This window comes from Haliaeetus albicilla, chromosome 1, assembly GCF_947461875.1.
Source record: "Haliaeetus albicilla chromosome 1, bHalAlb1.1, whole genome shotgun sequence".
In the NCBI taxonomy this organism is placed as follows: Eukaryota; Metazoa; Chordata; class Aves; order Accipitriformes; family Accipitridae; genus Haliaeetus; species Haliaeetus albicilla.
The window spans coordinates 73226875-73246375 of record NC_091483.1 but is presented as its reverse complement, the minus strand read 5'-3'; the positions used below and the strand labels follow the sequence as shown (position 1 = coordinate 73246375).

Sequence of the window (19501 nt, the reverse complement as noted above, 5' to 3'; positions counted from 1 at the left end):
GTGACATTAGAGAGACATATTATTACTCCCTTAATCCCTTCCAAATCCACTGAAGGAAAGTAAGAACTATCCTTTATTGTTGTTGCGCTCAGAAATGAAACATTTACAATTGCACTAACAGAGTGTCTCATTAGGGTCACGTAACCAACTAAATAGAATCTTAAATCAGAAAGTTTTTAAGAGGACTGTTTAAATCTTTTAATGAGAACCTGTGTTTGCAGTACTCTCTTAATAACTAGATAAATCTTTTTTTAATGCTTTTGTCTATCTTTCTCTTCCATGCAAGACATTGTTGTGGTTTTTTTCCTCTTCTGGCATCTCTAAATGCATCTTCAAGTGTCTTTCAGGGTTTGTCTTTTCTCATGTCTTCTAGCAATGTTAGGGCAATATTAGGGCAGCACCACTTGACATCCATCAGCCAGCAGCAATCTTTGGAGCCTGCACAAACTGTTACTAGGGCACTGATGGATGCTCGTACTGCAGTAACCAGTATTGTTGCGTGACCATCTAAAGCGTGTGATTCACTCATATTGGATTTTTCTCTTGCAGATTGTGGGGGCTGTGGTTCAGAAATAAAAAATGGGCAGTCATTGGTTGCCTTGGACAAACACTGGCATTTGGGCTGTTTTAAGTGCAATACATGCGGCAAGCTACTGAATGCAGAGTACATCAGCAAGTAAGTTGAGGAGCATTTTCACTCGTTTTCAGCATTCTTTTAATACCTAATAATTAATTTAGCATTGCATATCCTTTAGCTTTTGTTCATGTATCTTTGGAGATATATAAACGATGAGAGATTATTATCTGAATTATTATCTAAATTGTATTAAAAGCAGAAGAAATTCAGTGAAGAAAAGTAGAAGTCAAATTTGCCCATTTACCTGGAATGGGGCTTCACAGAGCAGCTATGTTATAGAAGGGCAATGGGTGGAGTATGCTTCAAAGCCCCATAAATACGCCTTTAGTTATCTGTGTTTGACTTTGCTCTATGTGATGCTGTAACGTGAACAAGCAGATAATATCCTTTCTATGTGTTTCACATAAGCAAAAATATTCTCAAAAAGTTCATTAAGGAGGTACATATTATGTTTTTGCACTGCTCCAGGCCGTCATGCTGTCAGATTTGGACTGAATGTGATGACAGCTATGAGAGGCAGCACAAAGCACACATGCAGACCAAGTCCCATGTCAACACTCTCATCAGTCCAGTGAGATACAGGGCTTTCACTGGCCAAAGCACTTGGGATTAATTTCTGCTTCAGAGAAGTGTGTTGATATGATGAAATTTTCCTAAACAGCTAAGTAACTCTTTCACCAGTGCCCAGAGATGATGGAGTTTCAGAGCCAGTGTCCCACTGACTTTCAACAATTCTTTGGATTTAGATTAATAACAAGTATAACATTTAATTTCACAGCTTGCTCTGGAGAAACAATATTTAATAAAAGGGTGTTCTTAAATAAGGTTTTGCATTATCTCAAGTTGCTGTATTTTGGTACAGTGCTTTTTTTTGCTTGTTATTTAATAATAAAAATCCCCATAAATTGTAAAGATATAGTTATTGTGAAATCCTCTTTTAAAAAAGCTAAATGCCAAGCAAAATAACTCAAGAGAAGAAAGATCCTCGCTTCAATTAATTCCATTAATTATTGTGATAACTTATAGGTTAGTCTCTAAGCAATCCAACTTGTATGCTATAAAATTAATTTTTATGTTTCTCCAGGGAAATGTCCAATAAAATCATGCCTCTGCTAATAAATCTGTCTGATCATGGGCTGTTTTAGCATAACACACTAAACATAGTTAACTATGTTTAACTTGCACTTTGAAACAGGAGAAGAGTCTCCAGTTTATTCCAGAGCAATTTGTTTTCATTCATCAGTTTAATAGTCTAAGTGTAGAACTTGGTAAAATTGTGATCCAAATGTAAAATTAACAAATAGGTTCATTTCAGAGCAATAGCCAAGTGTTCTGGTTCTGACTCTTTAGAATAAAAGCTAAGACTCATGTTTTTATTCTTCATGTTTTTAAATTGTACATTATCGTAAATCGCTTGTGGTGGTGAAATAACTGTTCACATCACGCATGAACGTACTGCAAGATCTCTTCTGCTGCTCAGGTTGAATTCTCATAGTCATTACTGGCTTCCATGGAACATGCTCCCAAGATGGTTAATTCATGACTGTCTTTAAGCAAGTCAAGTCAAGAATGTCAGTAGACTTAAATGTTAATCAAAACTTGGTTTATAGTCAAGATACTCAGTTTAGAAATTACTCTGTCCAGTCTAAGCTAAAAGATTAGATCATATATATATATATATTAGATGATAAGAGGGAAAGAATAATACGTAGAAGTAACTCTTTTTTCCAAAGAGGGGGAAACATGTGGAAGAAGTTAATGCGTAACACTATCAAAACAAGTGGCGTGAAGGTCTCAGAGACTGAATGTTGTGACAAGGGGAGAGGCGATGGCTGAATTCAGTGACGAAGCGGAAAGTGGGATCATGGTCGACTCGGAAGGGCCAGAATAGTTCATTAACTATTCAGTTCTTTACAAAATGAATAAATACAAGTATTTGGGAGGTGGGAAATCCATAAACACCCTATGATGTGTTGAAACATTAACAAATTTTAGCTTTATAATCTCCCAGTAAGCCTGTAAACCTACGTAAAGCAGTCTCTGTATGGCTTGTTGTTCTTCCGTAGAGATGGTGTTCCATACTGCGAAATGGACTATCATGCAAAGTTTGGTATCAGATGTGACAATTGTGAGAAGTATATCACAGGAAGAGTGCTCGAGGTAAGGAGAACCTGTCATTCAAACACATCTCAAAGTGTACAAAGAGACTTGTTCTTTTGGGTGTAGTCATACGCTCACAACTGAGTGTTAATGCAACAGTTTAATGTTACTTATATGAACTGCTAAGAACTTTTTCTATAATTCTTGTTTCTTCTGTTAATGATTTGATAATACACACACTCCCTAAATAGGTATTTGTGGTACTGGAGAATGTTCAGGTAGCAGAAGTAATAAGTGAATGGGTTATTGGGCACATTTTAATACTTACACTAAATTCCTTTGTGATTTCAACCTTTTGATTCTGTTTTATGTTCCTCAGAGTTAGGATGAAGCTGTTGAAAAACTAAAATCAATAATTTGAAATGTATTTTTGCACCCAGAAAGGAGCTGTGTTGCAGGGATTTTTTTGAGTTTGTTGTTCTAAAAAGCAAGGAGGTTGTTTGGTGTAGGTGCATGTTTATGCTTTGCGCAAAGAGATTTCCACATAGCTGACCCAGGGTCAGAAATGAATATATTCCTTTGACGTGAATAGAATTTATCATTGCATCTAAGTGTATTGTTATCCTATCAATGTCGTCAATTATCGACTTTTTCCTTCTGCCTTTTCCCTGTATCTTGTGAAGCCTTAGCAGTACTGGAGTTAGGAGGAGGTCCCACAGGTTGCTCAGTTCACTCCTTTCTCTTCATCACTTAAGAAAGCCTGGAGAAGTCCCAAAGGACTTCCACCAGAGAAAGATCTGCTCGGAGTGGTACAAAGACTTAAATACCCTGATGGTGGACAATTATAGCTAGGTAAGAACTGAGAAGCAAGTGGAAGGAAACATAAGTCCCTACTAGGTGTTGTGATACGGTGTTAGGGTTAGGCATGGGAGGCTTTTCCATTGTCAAATGTTTTTACAGACATCTCAGAAAACAGACTTCTAACAAGGGATTTGAAAGAGTATAAAGACAGCTTACTCACTTTTTACAGACAGCTCTCTCAAGTGGGAGAAACAAAGCAGAAGAAAACATTAAAAAACCTTCAAAAATATAAGAGGTGACCAGTGGAAGCTGCTACATGTTTTCAGAGATGTCAGCCTTTGACACTGAATGAAAGGTAGTAAGAGGGGGTGGGCTTTGAAGAGGAAGCTAATGAACTTACATTTGATGTGATAAAGGAGAGGTGAATGTAGAGACAAGAGTGTCATGGTCAAAGCTATAGCAAATTTGGGGTGCACTTACTCATAGCAGGTTACAGGGAGTGATTAATACTAAGATGGGAGAACAGAAGCTTCAGTTTCTGTACTGACTCTTGGCTTCACAATATTGTGTTTTTCTGTCCTGGTTCTTGCCTTGAAATATCTGTACAAAAATACTCTTTTTATTTGGTGATATTTTACCTGCAGTATGGTTAAACAATAGCATGTGGTGTGATGTGATTAAGAACTGGGTCCTTACTGTCTCTGTGGATGATGAAAAGGAAAAAAAAAGTTTAAAAAATTTGCGTAGTAACAGTACTGAATTGGATTTGTGGGATGTGGGGGCATGTGTGACTGTATCTGTTTCTTCTAACTGCTTGGTGAGAGCGTACTGAACAGGAGGAGAGTTCCTTGTTTTTATTATAGAGGGACCAATAACAAACTTGAGAAAAGTTAATTCTTTAAAGCTGTTGTAGGAATTTTACCACGACTGATTACGTATGTCACTGTAGTTCTAGGTGTGATGTTTTCGGTTAGTGGATGTGTGCCCCACATCTCTCCCCTTCTCCAATGTTGCTCTGATGGCAGTGCCGTAGCACTGATTCTCTTCTTACTTTGGTACTGGTGCAGGCTGGGAGTGACTTCTGTTGAAGTCTGTGGCATTTAACTGTGGAATAAAATACTGATGCAAGATTCTGAAACCTTTTTTAAAAAAAGATGAGGAGAAAGGACTTTTGCAATCTGTAAAAGCATACCGGTGTCAGATAGTGTCACTGTCAAATAGAAAAGATAGGATGAAGTTAGTATGAAGCAGGCAATACATTTGAACACGTACAATGATATTTAATGCCTGGAGGCTTGTTACAACAACCTGAAAACTTTATGGTCTATAACCTTCTTTCCATAAGATTATATAGAACAATTTGTTGGTTTGTGTGCAACAAAACTAATGAAGCTTCAATATGGGTGCATGTCCTATATCCTAGCATTCTGCTGTCACAATAGGTCCCGTTCTCATGACGTCTCCCAAAATACCTGCTCCCATCCCCTCTGTTTCCCCATGAAATATCTCGAGAGCTTTCTTTGCATTTCCACTGCCTGTTTACTTGGTCAAGAGGTGGCACACAGTGTGAGGCTCCTTCCATGGTGATCAGCCTGTGATTTCCATGAGCCCTTGGGCCTCTGTAAGGGATCACTTTAAGTGGCTGTTGAGTTTCAGTGTTGACTGTGGAGAGCAGTCAGATGAGGAGGTAGCATGCACACCTCATTTCATTAGGAAGCTAGACTAAAAGTCATGACCTAAACAAACAGATTTGAAAGAACGCAGAGACCATATCTGTAGGTAACGCCGTTAAGTCATTTGTTGTTCGTCTGCAGCAGATGGACTTGTCCGAAAGGCTTGGAATTGGGGCTGATCTCTTCCGTCTGTCTGGTATCAAACTCAGGGTGTGTTTGTTACCAGCCAGCTTGTTGATATGTTTGTATATCTCCTGATCAGGAGAACAGAAAAAAATAAAAAGTAGCCATGGCTGGGTTTTGTTGTAGGATGTATTTTTTGTGGAATTGTCTGGAGTCCTGAAACATTCTTCAAAACTTCAGTATTTCTTTTTCCCATCTTGAATATAATCTGGAGATAAACAAATAATAGGGCAAATTGCTATTAAAGTGGGGGAAAATCTTGACAGCAATACTTATTAGGCAGAGGAATAGTCTCCCAAGGGAGGTGCTGGAAGCTATCACTTAGATAGTATTAAAACAAGATTGGACAAGGCGCTGGAAAATCTATGTTAGGGAACAGTCCTGCAATGACAAAGGGAGGGACTGTATGACCTAATAGGATTTTTTCCATCTCTGATTTCTGTGATAATGTCAGGAGGACAGCTGCTTCCACAACTATTCTGTGCCCAGATTTTATAATATTGTCTCCTTTTCCAGCACTTGTTCGTTTTAAATGTTTATTCAGCAGAGGAGGAAGGGAGAGTCAACTAGTGTGAGTTACTGATAACTTATAAAAATACGTCTGTTTTTGTAGGTTGCCAGCCAAAACCAATGATGATTTAGTTACTTAAATTCTTCCTTCAGCCCATTTTCTGAGGACCAGATTCATTCCATGTAGTAAATGGGCTTAAACACGGGATAGCTGTGTTTATAATTCCTTTCTTGTTTCTTTCTTCTCCAATCCACCTTGGCTTGCCCCCAGTCTTCCAGGGAACTTGTACTGGAAAAGCTACAAAAGGGGCTGAGCAGCTAATTTACAGAGACCATAAATTCTTCTATTGCTTTTAAAGGCAACAGTTTTGCTGTTCTTTTTACAAAACCCCTGCCCACCAGTGCTTTTATGAGCAAGGTTTGCTTTGCTAGTGAAGCCTACAGAGCACTGTTTAATGCAACATCAGCCCTCTCCTAGAGATTGCTATGTTTTAACCCTGACCATATGTATTGATAAACCTACCATCTTAAATGGGGAGCAGGAGGTGGCTGGAGTTTACTTTATAGTTTGTCTTAAAATGCAGTGCAACTGAAAACCTTAAGAGAGAAAAAAGGCTTTATTTTAGTGCCTATGCTATAGCTTTGTTGCTAATCCAGCAATAGCTGAAATCATGCAACAACACAGAAAATAAACACATTTTAAAATAACAAGCTGTTGATTTTTATAACCAGCCATTTCCCTTTGGTCGTGTTGCAATCTATTTCTCTGCATTTGGCACTAAAAATACCTCTTTCTCTCTTTTTCTATCACAAGCAGTTATTTATTAATTAAAATCTCAACTTGTGCTAATGAGCATACCATAAAAATAGACAAAATAAGCTTAATTGCCTTTTCTCTAAAAATATACTGTATTTTGCATGATAATCCAGACCCTGATACAAACCCCTTTCAATCAAGAAAACGCTCTCCATTTGCTTCATGATTTTTTAATCAGTCTTGTAGCTGTGTTTCGCTCGGAGGAAGCGGAGGTGGGTTGCCTGCCTCCAGTCCTTCCCACACGACAGGCCGTCCAGAGGCTTGGAAGGCTGTTGAGGTGCTTGGAGGAGCTGTGTGACCGCCAGTGACGCTTCCTCGTCCCCTCCTGGGGAACATGCCTGGGTTTCCTTAACACCTGATACTTAGAAACTTTTATCTCAATTCCAGCACCTCTCTGTTTTAAAGTGGTCTGTGTACAGTTGCTAATTCTTTGGATACAGATTGATTTTTAGCCTTTTTTATCTTCTCCCCTTTAATTGATGAACTCGAGGGAGAATTTATAGAGAACAGTCTTACTTCCTCTCAACTTTTATTTTGCAAAACTGAATTAACTGAATTCTCCTCTGCTCATAAGGTCAGCTCCAGGCTCTTCTGGTGATGCTGGTGGACCTTCTCACTGTCTATTCCTAGCTGGAACCACCTTCTCTCAGCATGGATGGGCATTGTATGCCAGGCGATGCCTCACCACTACCTTGTGCAGTGATAGTAACCCCTTCCACTGTTTCTAAAGACAGTGCTTCCCCTGGTATATCTCGCATTGAGTGTGTTGGTTTTTTCCTGTGGCTTTGTTAACATTAACAGCCCACAGTGAGATACGACTTGGGGGGGTTTCTCTTCATCTGCTGTTTCAGCTAATGCTTTCCTACATTGTTAGAGGAAGTCTTCCTACCCAAAGATAACCTCCCGGGGCTGTTTTGATGGCGAAGGCGGTACAGGCTGTGAGGAGGCCGGGTGTGATTGCTTGGATCGGTAACTGCAGCCCAGTGGTGGCCAGGCTGAGCTGCCTCGTAGCGGGCCTCCACGACGAACCGTACTGGAAGCTGATGGACAAGCTGGAGCTCCACCGCTACTGGCTGGTGGTTTGAATTTCGTGTGAATAAAAGTTGACAGTGTAGCACGTTGGAAATTATGCTTTTGGAAAGGTTTCTTGGGGCTGATTTACATGCAACCCAACTGCTTCTGTAAGCACCGAGGGGTATTTTCAGCACTTGACTAGACTTCTGTGTACAACAGGTCCGTGGTTTACAGCTGTATGGCTGTGGTGTAAATGTGTCCTTCAAGTGCTGGTGAAAATGGCTGTATCACTAACTAAACATAAAGATGGGTCCAGCTGCTGTATATGACATCCTAACATGGCAGTGTGGCACTCAGTACATGTGGGGGAAGAAAGGGTTAACATTTTTCTGGTTTACATGTATGTGTAAATATCTAGAAAAGCATAATCAATATATTTTTTAAAAATCTATTAATCACAACCATACGTTACTTTAAAATAAGGGAACAAATGCAGTAGGCACTACACTAGGCAGAAATGAGACTAGAAATGTCAATAATTTACATGTCAGTTAAATGCCACTTATACCTCAGTGACTTATTAATTAAAACATGAATCTTATTTTTTGTAGTTTGTTTTTTGCCCTGCCCTAGGGCTGAGCTGCTTTTGTTTGCAGCCACATCTACTTTGTAAATCAATTGCCTTTCCCTTTGCAAAAGTCTCGGTACAGCAGAGAGACGAGACTAATTCTTTACAGCAGGGTGTACAAATTTCTGCCTGCAGTGTGGAAAATGGTTCATTCTGAAATGTCTGTTGCCCTGCTGTTTCACTAACAACAAAACCTAGTGATGTGTGAAAGGTACTTGAGCAGCTTATAATATAGGCATTAATACTGAAACGTGCAATAAAAGTGGATCCGTCTATACGAACGAAGGGTTTCCTGTAGCATGGGCAGCCTTGCGAAGGCTGTCAGAGCAGCAAAAAGATCCAAGTGTCAGTACTAACCTTCGATTAGAAACTGTTCTCTACGCCAGTTTTCTCCCATCACGAGAGAAGAAGGAAAACTGTTGGAAAAGATACATCTAAATAAATCAGCATTAGCTCTTGCAAAAGGAAACCATCTAAGGTAGGAAACATTAACTAGCACTTTCAATGCAGAGTGTTTGCTGAGATGCAAGGCATTTTGCAGCTTGAGAACAGTCTCTGTTTAGGTGCCACTTGCGTTTGTCTGGGGCTGCTGGTCTGCAAAGGCAGGTTAATCATCAGTGTATAGTATCTGCACTTGGCTGGGTAAGTGTTAACTGACAGTTGACTTAGGCTTTCTGCTTTAAAACAGGCATTTTTAAAAATATTATCAATAAGCATATAAATACTAATGCAAATGTTCTTGACCTTAGCTTTTAGCCTTTTCTGTAGCCCAGTTGTGTTGTTTTAGATACATTCGCCTTCTCTTTCTCCCACCCTCATCCTTTCATTTTTTCAACCATCTCTTCTCTCCAGAAAGAGATACAGAGCTACACCTATCCATATTTATTATCGGAATTTTTAAAAACTCACAATTGTTGACATGTCAGGAAAAAGCAGTCCATATTAAAAGGGACTGTTTGCATAGTTTTTACGCTGTAAATCAGGTTTTAGGTTTATTGAGGAAGAGTACTGAGTAGCATTTGGTGATAGCTTAAGCCTGTTACATTTTAATCAAAGTAAGGGGTTCTGCAAACTATTTCTGAATAACACAAGAGAGAAGTTCAGAAATTGAGGTAAACTGGTTGATAGAGAAGAAAGAATGACTATTGCAGGTTTTGTGTTTTTTTTTCAGTTGCTTGCTTGCTTTTCTGTTGAGGATTTCTCTCATATGTATGGAAAAAGTCCCCCGGTAGTGCTGCTGTGCATTTGTGCTTGTGTGGGTTTGTATGTGTTAGAGTTTTAGTGCATAGTTTGACTCTCGAGCCTGGCAGGTAGGTGAATGGTGTCCATTGCCTTTTCCCATTAGGCAAAAATGTGGTACCAGTTAGATATCCTAAACTGCCTTAACTGATTAATTAAAGCATCAAAGCATTGATTCCAGTAGTCACCTTGATACCTTTTGAGCCTCAGACACAAACGGCACGCAGTATGCCAGTTACAGTGCCTTTCTAAGCGGTGTTGCTGTGGTGATGCATTATTATCTGGTACCATCTGCCAGCATTTTAATATTTTGTCTGTGAAACGTTGCACTTTTTGCATGTCTTCAGTTCCTCATCCTATTGCTTTGCACAATTCTTTGATTTCTGGTGGTCTTCTGACTCATGCTTGGGGCACGCTGTGCTTTGCACTGCTTTGCAGTGCCCTGTACCTACTTGTGATCCAGCCAACAGCACGAGCACCTCCCTCCAGCTCTCTCCCGTAACCATGACAGTGGTGCAGCAGTAAGTGCACTTAGTGACAATTGGCTTTGTGGATAAAGTATCTCCAGGATGCTCTGGCCCATGTGACAACGGTTCAGTGTATCTGCTAATAGCAGGAAAGCAGCCTGGGTGACTCATTTCTTGTATCTTTAAGATTTTCCATCCTCCCAACCTTCAGTATTTTTTCTGCTTCTTCAGATTTCTTGTTTCCTCTCAAAGTAAGAACTTCTGAATGGTACCTTGAACTGGAAGTGTGTGGATGGGTGTGAAAGTAGCAACTTCCAGCTTCCAGGAAGGACTATTCATGTCAGTTCTGCACATGACAGCAGCATTTCCAGTCCCAGCTAAATTTGGGCATCCAAAATACCAGTCCTTATTCAGGCACAGAATGAGAGACACCTTCTGTCCTCACATGTTTGCAGCCTGGATCACCGCGACCGGCGTGAAAAGAGCTGTGCTGGCTTCATCCGATAAAACACGCTGCCTCTCCAGGGCTGTTTGGTGCTGGTCGCAGCTTCATTCTTCCCATCTGAAATGGGTGGGCTGAATGCACAGCTGCAAAGTCGAAAAGGAAGGGGAATATGTCTGCAAGTCATCTTTCTCCTTCTTCGCTCCCTCTCCCCTGTCAAGGGATGGCAGAACTGAGAGCCAGCTGCAGCTTGTCTTGGCCCGTAAGTGGGTTTTAATGAGTGGGAGAGGAAAGTGGAAAAGAAATGAAGGAGGCTGTTGAGCAAACGGAAAACAGAAGCCTCTTCCAGTCTCAGTGGGTGGCAAGAAAAATTTGCAAAGCTGAGAAGAAAAGGGCAAAAGGGGCAGATCACTCATTGCATAACAAAAGCAACTGAGTGCAAACCCAGTGATTTTAGGCATGACAGACCGTTTTGGTTTACAAGATCATGTACCAAATTCTGTAGAAAAAATGCATCATTGGCCTTTTCCAGCTTTTGCCTGACTGCACAGGGCCGAATTTGGTCCTGAGTCAGAACTTGTTTGCAGATGTCACAGAATGAAATTACAGTTACAATAGTGCTGATTTTTCTTTCTAGTCTTTCTTTTTCTTAATTATTCCCTTTAGGGGGTTTTAATTTTTTTTTTATTATTACTATTTTTTATTTCTCCCACAAGCATTACAAACTTCTTATTCTGAGAGTCCAGTATATAGCAAGTTACTATCATTCTGAGATAAATGTCCCTGTTGGTACATTTGATCTGCACTTTATACCTGGAAGAATAAAGAGTGTGTGGGAGGCAGTAAAAATGACTCAAATGTGGGTGGGAAGTCTCAAGGCTCTGTGAAGTACAGTGGGATGATCCAGAACCAAGACAATACGAAATAACTGTACATGTGAGACAGCTAAAGCTGTAAGTAATGCTGCAGGTGCATGTATCGAACATTTCACATGACTGTTTCTTGGCATCTAGTGGGATGATAAACGAATCCAGTAAGGAGAAGATGAGGAGAAGGATTGATTCAAAACATTACATTACATTTACACTGGTGTAAACCCCATTGAAAATGGTTCATTTGCCCTGGCACGTTGCTGAAGTGACTCAGTGGTGAGTCAGGTCCACTGTGACTAACAGAATTAGTAAGAGTTTTCCTCCACATAATTCTCTCTTTGTCTCCTGGCTCTCGCACTTTTCTCTCCTCAGCACTGTTGTATAACATAAGCAATAGATATTTTGCCAAATACCTCTGCCTTGATAATGTTGCCTGTCCCTTCACACCCAGTAGATGACATGACAGCTGTTTACTAACTTAACCATTATTGTATACAACTATTACTGAGTAATCCTTCAAGTTCTTCTGTAGGATAGGCAAAACTCTGACTTTGCTAGAAGTGTGAATGGAGTTTTTATGTGGTTATACTTAAAGCTGGTAACTGAGCACAGTATTCTACTCCAAGCAGCAAAGGTTATCTGATTTTCTGAATATCATCACTCTAATTTGAAAATATCCCATAGAATCCAGTTTATGGAGCCAGTGTAGTCCACATAATATGCCACTATGTTGATGCAATGGCAGAGTTACGAGCGTGTGGCCATTGAACACACTTCATGGTGTGGTGCTGTGCACCTTCTCTATGGTACTCTTGAGATAAAGACAGAAGGACAAACACCTGAGCCCTAGATTTTACACAGCCTTTAGGATTAAACCCACGTTGCACAATCCCATGTTGAAGTGCTGGCCAAGAACAAGAGGGTTGTATTACCAGGTGGGAATAAACAAGAACAACCCCTGATTTCAGCCTAGTAGGTGGAATAACTTGATAGGAAGATTTTCTGGGCCAGTTCTGTGCTGTTAGGTCAGAGAGCTATTAAATAATAACTAATTTATTTCTGGGAGCAGGTACTAAACCTTAGCTCAGCCAAAGTCAGGGAACTGCATTTACTTACAGAAGTTGTGAATTTGCCTCCATAAATCAATGCAGTGACTAGTTGGGCCATTTAACGTCAAAATGCTGTGTCTTGTTCAAAAACTTTGTTAAATTTCTTAAAGATAAATACCTGGAGTTCTTTTTTATACCTGTATTTCATTATCAGTTTCCTGTACATTTCTGGCACCTAAGAAAAAGAACAGTTCATTCACATAATAGTTTACTATCCCAGTAAAACCAGTCATTTGAGGAATGAATGAGGAAGGATGAATTAAATATCCACTAAAGGGGTTCAGTGGTTTTCCACCTTTTTTGATTTGCACACTCTGAAAAAAAAATTCCCAGTGAAGGTACATACTCCTTAATGTTGCATTTAAAATGATAATGAACTTCCCTTACCCAGTGTTTAGATGTTTTTCTCCCCAGATCTACTCGTATGAATCCATGTACATAAGCTGAAAGCGGTAGCGAATTCATTTATCAAGGAGTTATATCTTGATTCTGTGTTCTGTTTCAGTATGACGTATGTACATCAAGCACATCTTGATTTATTTTGATACCTTAAACACAATTGTCAGTGCTTGGAAATGCATATGGGATATGGTGGACAGTCGGCTAAACCTGAGAGCGGTGTGCCCTGGCAGTGATGAAGGCCACCAGCCTAGAGGACAATTTCAACAGGAGCACAACCAGTAGATTGAAGATATCCCTCTTTTATTCAGCATTCACAAGACCACGTGGAGGATACTGTGTCCATCTTTGTGCCCTCCCATACCAAAAGAAGCTGATTAACTGAAGTGATTTTGGTGGAGGACCACCATGGTAGTTGAGGGGCTGGAGTACATATCCTGTGAGCAGATGCTCAGGGAGCTGGAATTGTTCAGCCTGGGGAAGGGATGACTTTAGGGGGACCTAATAGCAGTGTTCCCGTACCTATGAGGAGGCCCTCAAGGACGTGGAGACAAGCTCCTTACTGAGGTGCATGGTCGGAGAGCAGGAGACAACTGTCACAAATTGAAAGAGGGGAAGTTCTGACTCAATAAAACAAACAAACAAAAAGTCATTGTAAGGATAACTAAGCATTGGGGCAGGCTTCTCAGAGGTTTTGTAGTCTCCGTCCTTGGATGTTTTCAATATCCGATGGGACAAATTCCTGAGCAGACTGATCTGAGTTGAGCATCAACCCTGCTTTGAGCAGAAGGTGGGATTAGATGACCTCCTGAGGTCCTTCCCAGCCTGAATTACTCTATCATTCTGTGGTGCACTTGCATACTTCCTGACTTTAAACTGAATTATATTTCTACTATTAGCTGTATTACAAAGTGCACTTGAAGAAATCTCAGTGCCCTTCAATGAACGAATGTGAATGTCCATGTGAATGAAAATTATTCAGAAAATGGAGGCAGAGCATAGAAAAGAGAATAATTTATTGTCTAATTGAAGTTTTAAACTTCTACCCCTCACTACAGTTCCTAAGTATTTTTCCCCTTCCCATTCCAAACAAATACTAATTCCGTTCCACTTACACAGCAGCAGTCAGGTCATATGTCTTTCATAAGAGCTTTAGTCCTTCATTTCAGGGTGAGAAGCTGCCTGATGGAAGGGCTTATTTATTGTCAGTGGGTTTGCGCTTTATTCTGTTTCCCGTCGCTTGAACAGGTGGTTGTCTGGTGATGACCCAACTCTCAACAAATTTGTTCCGTGTGAAAAGCTTTTAACTAAGAATGCTTTATAACCAGTCTTCTGTGGGTTTTGTTTCTGGGTCATGCAACTGCACCGTGCCTTGGCACACCAGCAGGCTCAGTGTTTTGCAGGCTGACTTCCATTATCTGTGTTCAGGATAGGATACAGTTAGGACTTCATTTGGAGATTTTAGAGCATAAGGATGGCAAGCTTTGGACCTACCTCAATAGATAACACTTACTGGTAATAATGCACTATTACAGCAACCTATATTGTATTATACATTTAAAATGGAAAACATACTTTGATATGATTGAGTCATTGCGGCAGTCTAACCTTTTCTCACTTCTACAAACTCTTTACTCCCAGCAGTAAAAGATGTCAGTTACCACCGTGCATTTTGATAACAGGATAGATTTTTTAAATTATTATTATTTTTTATTTTTACAGTAAAAAAGTTTACTGAAAACTTTTCATTCTCAGGAAAGGAACCAAATAGTTACGAGTTTATTTAACACATTAAATGATTTTGTCTACTTTCTTTCTTGCCTTTACTAGCTGCTTTACTGAGTAGTGCAATGAGATAGGATGTGCTTAGACTATACTGGTGAGAGAGTCATCAGAAATCTTGAGTCTTCTTTCCAGGACTCAGCTTGCACTTTGAGCTTTAGGCTGCTCTGGTTCAATCCCTCATGTGTCAATCCATAAGCAGTTGTCGCTCATCAACTACAGTGAAAAATTACATCAATCGCACTCCTAGCAATGGCATGAGAGGCCAGATGAGCAATGTCATTGTGATAGAGTTACAATTATTATACATATTATCTTTTATATATTCTACCACTTCATCAGTTATTGCAGTCATAGCCAGAGAATGAGCAGAGGTTTTTGCTGAGCTGTCTGCTATAATGTAGTATCTTTTTCCTGAGTGATGACAGCTAATTTAAAATCCAACCTTAAGTAGTTAAGGTTATTCTTTCTGGTATGAATTACTCCAGTTTTGCCAGCGTTGCATGTTTCCCAGGCCTGGGGTTCATACTGCTCTGCAGACTTTAGGATAAAACCCCTTACTGTCTTCAAATTGTGCTTTAAATGATGTGATTCATATTTGTCGCATCAGGTTCGTTCTTTTGTCTGGTTCAAGAAGTTAGGAGAAATGAGAAAAGGCGGTTCTATGTACTCTGTTGCAGAGCTTTCTGGTCCTGTTTTAAGTGAAGCATGGGTTTACTTGTCGATGTGCTGTGGGACGGGTAGCAACACTGCGGTGCCCCCCATGCTTAGGGCAGGGAGTGTGGGGAGCTCCTCGGCTCCCATGGGAGAACATTCCCCACGCTGACCCAGCCCAGAAGGCTCTGTCTGCTGCACAGAGGAGATTTACCATTCAAAGCAGCCCCTCATATCTAAAGGGAAGGAAGTCATTCGTAATACTTTGTCTCGGAGTGTTAAGGACTGTTTTGACTCCACCTTAAATTACACACCGACACTTTGACTCGGTGACTGTGGAAAGCTGGTGTAGTCAGCTGAAGAGAAATTAAACTGTTGGTAGTGTGCTGTCTTGCTAAGGACATGCTTTGCTATTCAGGTTTGAGGAAATCTCAGTTGAGAATTAATCTTTAAATTGATCTTCATAATAATACTATCCTCACATCTGGATGTCTGGGCACAAAGACCTGGTGCAGTCTTGAAGCAAATATAGGATATTTAAGAAGGTTACATGCAATCTACCACTTGAACCATAAGAGAGATATGAGAGATGAATGTTGCTTCTTCTGTGTGATGTGTGTGTTGATATTTTATTAAACACTGAGACAACAATCTGTCAAACTAAGCTTTCAAACTGTGCAAAGAAGAAGTAACCATATGGTTAGGAATTTGTTTGCTGCATTGAAGTCCCTCACATCAATATAACCAAGAAAAGAAAAAATAACGAGGCCATCATTACAACTAAACTGAAAACATAAAACAGTTGCTGCCCTAAGCTTACAAAATTTCTGGGTTCTGCTGGAGCCAATTGTTTATCTATGAGATGAAGCCACTGAAATAGTCTGAAGAGAGAGGAGAAAGGGGCACTGATGAAAGCTGCTTTGGCATGTACCCGGGTGAGGTTATGATTCACATTCAGACCCAACACAACCAGGTCCCAGGTTTGAATATAATTTATGTTACCTAATCAGGCTAACTGTATAAACATATCAGGGAACTTTATTAGTTAATTCCGGCATCAAGTCACTAGCCTCAGATTCAGCTATTGCCTCTCATTTAGAAAGATGATGTGATCTGTTTTAAATACTTAAATTGATGAAGAGTCTGCCATATCTTGTCTTCTGTGCTTTGGTTAGAAGAGGGACAAAATAAAAAATTTTTAAACAGGGAGAACAAAACCCACTGTTGGCACTTAAAGTTATATGAAAAGTTCGAGTATGTCCCATTTTAATTCAGAGGTAGTTATGCAGAATCCATTGGAGTTATCCTGGTACGAGCATCAGCAAAAGGATCATTATACCTTTATCCCCTGATTTCTCTGTTATAATTGTATCTAAGTTATAAAAGAGGTCTCTCTGTGCAATTCTACAGCTAGTTGATATTACTTACTATATGGAGTGAATTAAAATGATGTATTTGGTTGTACTGTTAAATTTGGGGAAATAGATTTTATTCTGTGATGCATCCAGGTTATCTGAGAATGTGTTCTGACTGTGTATTTTAGCAGAGGAGTAATTGAATTCCCCTAGAGGGTGTTAGCCTCGGAATTGTATCAGCTGTGCTAAATCAATTGAATTATTGAGACTATGCATTGCATTAGCAATGCTTGTGCAGTACAAATCTTCCAAGGGAAATGATACTTCTTTTCAGCTTGATATTCCAAACCTAAGTTTATCTGGTGATAGTTGAATACCCTTCTGTGCTTAAACACCTGCAATCCGGCAAGCCGTTTTAAACCTGAGGTTTAAGCCCAATACTGATACTTCATGGTCTGATACCTTAAGGTGTCAACACAGTAGTGACCATCTTCCATGTCTCAAGTTGCAAAAATTGCTCAGTGGTCTGCACAAATGACACCATAAAAAGGAGAGTGGACTGGAACAAAGCTTTTTTCAAAATGGCAGTTTTGATGTGATGTCTTGCTCATCCTCATTGCTGATTTAAAATGCAGCAACAGCTTCTCAGGGGTGAATCAATTTAACACCGATGAGGTAAAACCAGAGATTCTTTAACCTAGATTACCACACTTGTATGTTTGATATTGTGAATGGCAAAATAGCCCCCAGACACAGATTATGTTCTTTAGTATAAATACCTCTGAAAGCTTTGTCATTCAGTCAATGAAAAAGAGTAAGACAAGTCATTCCTGTAGTAACAGTGTTGAATGTCTAGAATTTCTATATTAATAGAAGGGGGATTTACAGTGCAATGCTGTGAGAGCATATTTACATGCTGAAGACAGTGGGGCAATATTTGATAGTAATTTTTTAAAGGCACACACAATCATAGTAGCACTTTCAACCTCTTTCAGATAAGCAGGGTATGAGACATTCTACATGGACCAAAATTTGCTTATTTTTAACTGCAGGAGAATTCCTACTGAAGCCAGACTTACCTTTAAGTTAAACGTAGTTTAATTTAGCTCTAAGCTCTAGAATTACTTGGTCTCCTGGCTTATGTTCATAATGGAAGTGGCATTGACCTTAAGCCACTTAAACCATGGGCCATTCTGTCTAGCACAGAAGAGTATGGGATCAAAGAGGAGGAAGGAGATGCCAAGATGTGGCTTTCGGCTCTGTAGGGGTTTGGAAGAGTGAGGAGTGTTGGGAGCATGCACAAGCGCTGGCTTTGGGTTGTTGAACTCTTTTGTGAGTATCATCTGAGAGACGGGGTAAGGGTGCAGTTTGGAGGGCCTGGCCTGTGTTGTTCACTCAGAAGGACACAACTCCCTGAATGCTATCTTTGTCCCTGGCTCAAACCAACATTGCCTTGTGGTGCTGCTGTCCTTGCCTGTGGGAACCAGAGCAAACAAGTTCGCCCACAGTCGGCCATAGAACTGAATTTTGGCCAAGCTACCAAAATTGAGTCCTGCGTAAATCCCTTGATCCAAGATTCTTGGCTTTTTTTTCTGATAGTCATTTGAGGTTAACTTCACCCTTGCCTGTGTTACACATTGATGTTCTGACATAGCAAGCCCTTGCTCCTTTATAGCAGGTAGATGTCTTCTCTTGAAAAACACACTTAGGTCAATGGTGAAACAGTTTAAATTAATGGGGTTATAAGGTATTTGGAAATCTAAATTTATGAAAATTGATGAGTTACTAAGCTGTTCTGAGCAAATTTAGGGTTCAGTCCTGTTCTCATTCCCATCAATGAAAATGGTGGTATTAAATAATGTGGATTAATCTCAGAACAATTGGCAAAGCTCCTGGCTTGTCTGAGTGAGAGAGTTAGTGCACAGTACCCAAAAGCGTCAGCTCTGAACTTAAGAGACCTATAGGCATGTCACACACATCCCTCATGGAAACCCTTTAGCACCCATTACCTGCAAGACAGTTTCAAAGCAGGTACAAACATTCCTTGCACGAGATGGTTCTTACTGTGCATTAAGATCATATATTCAGTGGGATCATGATAAACATACAGTTAAGTTGCAAATCCATGCTCAAGGTTATGACCTCCCAACTTCCTTGTGCAGGTAAGTCCTAAGCTACCTTGCACTTGGTGCACAATATGGTTGTTTACAGGGGAAAATGTGTTCACTATAGAAAATTGTTTCCATTCTGTAAATTCAGAGATTTAACTATTGAGCATTAACTTTTTTGCGTAGGCGAGACCATAATTAAATTTTAAATCATGAGTTGTCTATAATAAAAAATTGGCATTATGGTTGTAGGAGATTATTGTACTTATAGGCATTAACTAATTTTACTCTAATTAGTCATATTCCAGAGGATGAAAGAAAAACTCCACATAGCGAAGCTGCTGAAATGATCAGTGTACTTAATCATCTGTACCTTTTTTCCCAAACAGGCAGGAGAAAAACATTATCACCCAACGTGCGCACGATGTGTCAGGTGCAGTCAGATGTTTGCAGAAGGAGAAGAAATGTATCTTCAAGGTAAAAACAAAAGCAAAAAAACAAAAACCAAAACCCAAAACAGTTACACTTGGCAACAGGCCCCTCTTGCCCATACCTGCTAGCATGGCTAAGGTGTTTTGCACATATTCTCACTTTGTAACTACCAAAGAAAATGAAGAATGCAATGTGTAGGCTAACAAAGAGCAAAAAAACCCTCCTTGTTGCTTCTTACTCACCTATTACTTCTCTCTCAGTTCAAATCCAATAGCAAGT

General features: G+C 39.9%; 1 protein-coding gene across 15 annotated transcripts in view; it reads left to right on the top strand.

Annotated features, from left to right (window-relative positions):
- Positions 1 to 19501, top strand: part of ABLIM2 (actin binding LIM protein family member 2) — a 142507-nt gene that overhangs the window by 66980 nt on the left and 56026 nt on the right. For 14 of the 15 annotated variants that reach the window (XM_069794381.1, XM_069794465.1, XM_069794428.1 and 11 more), the window contains exons 5-7: positions 550 to 676; positions 2704 to 2797; positions 19180 to 19267. In XM_069794381.1, coding sequence (XP_069650482.1) covers positions 550 to 676; positions 2704 to 2797; positions 19180 to 19267 — 309 coding nt within the window. Of the gene's footprint in view, positions 1 to 549; positions 677 to 2703; positions 2798 to 8635; positions 8842 to 19179; positions 19268 to 19501 lie in introns of those variants that run through there. The other variant, XM_069794473.1, reaches the window with a different exon arrangement.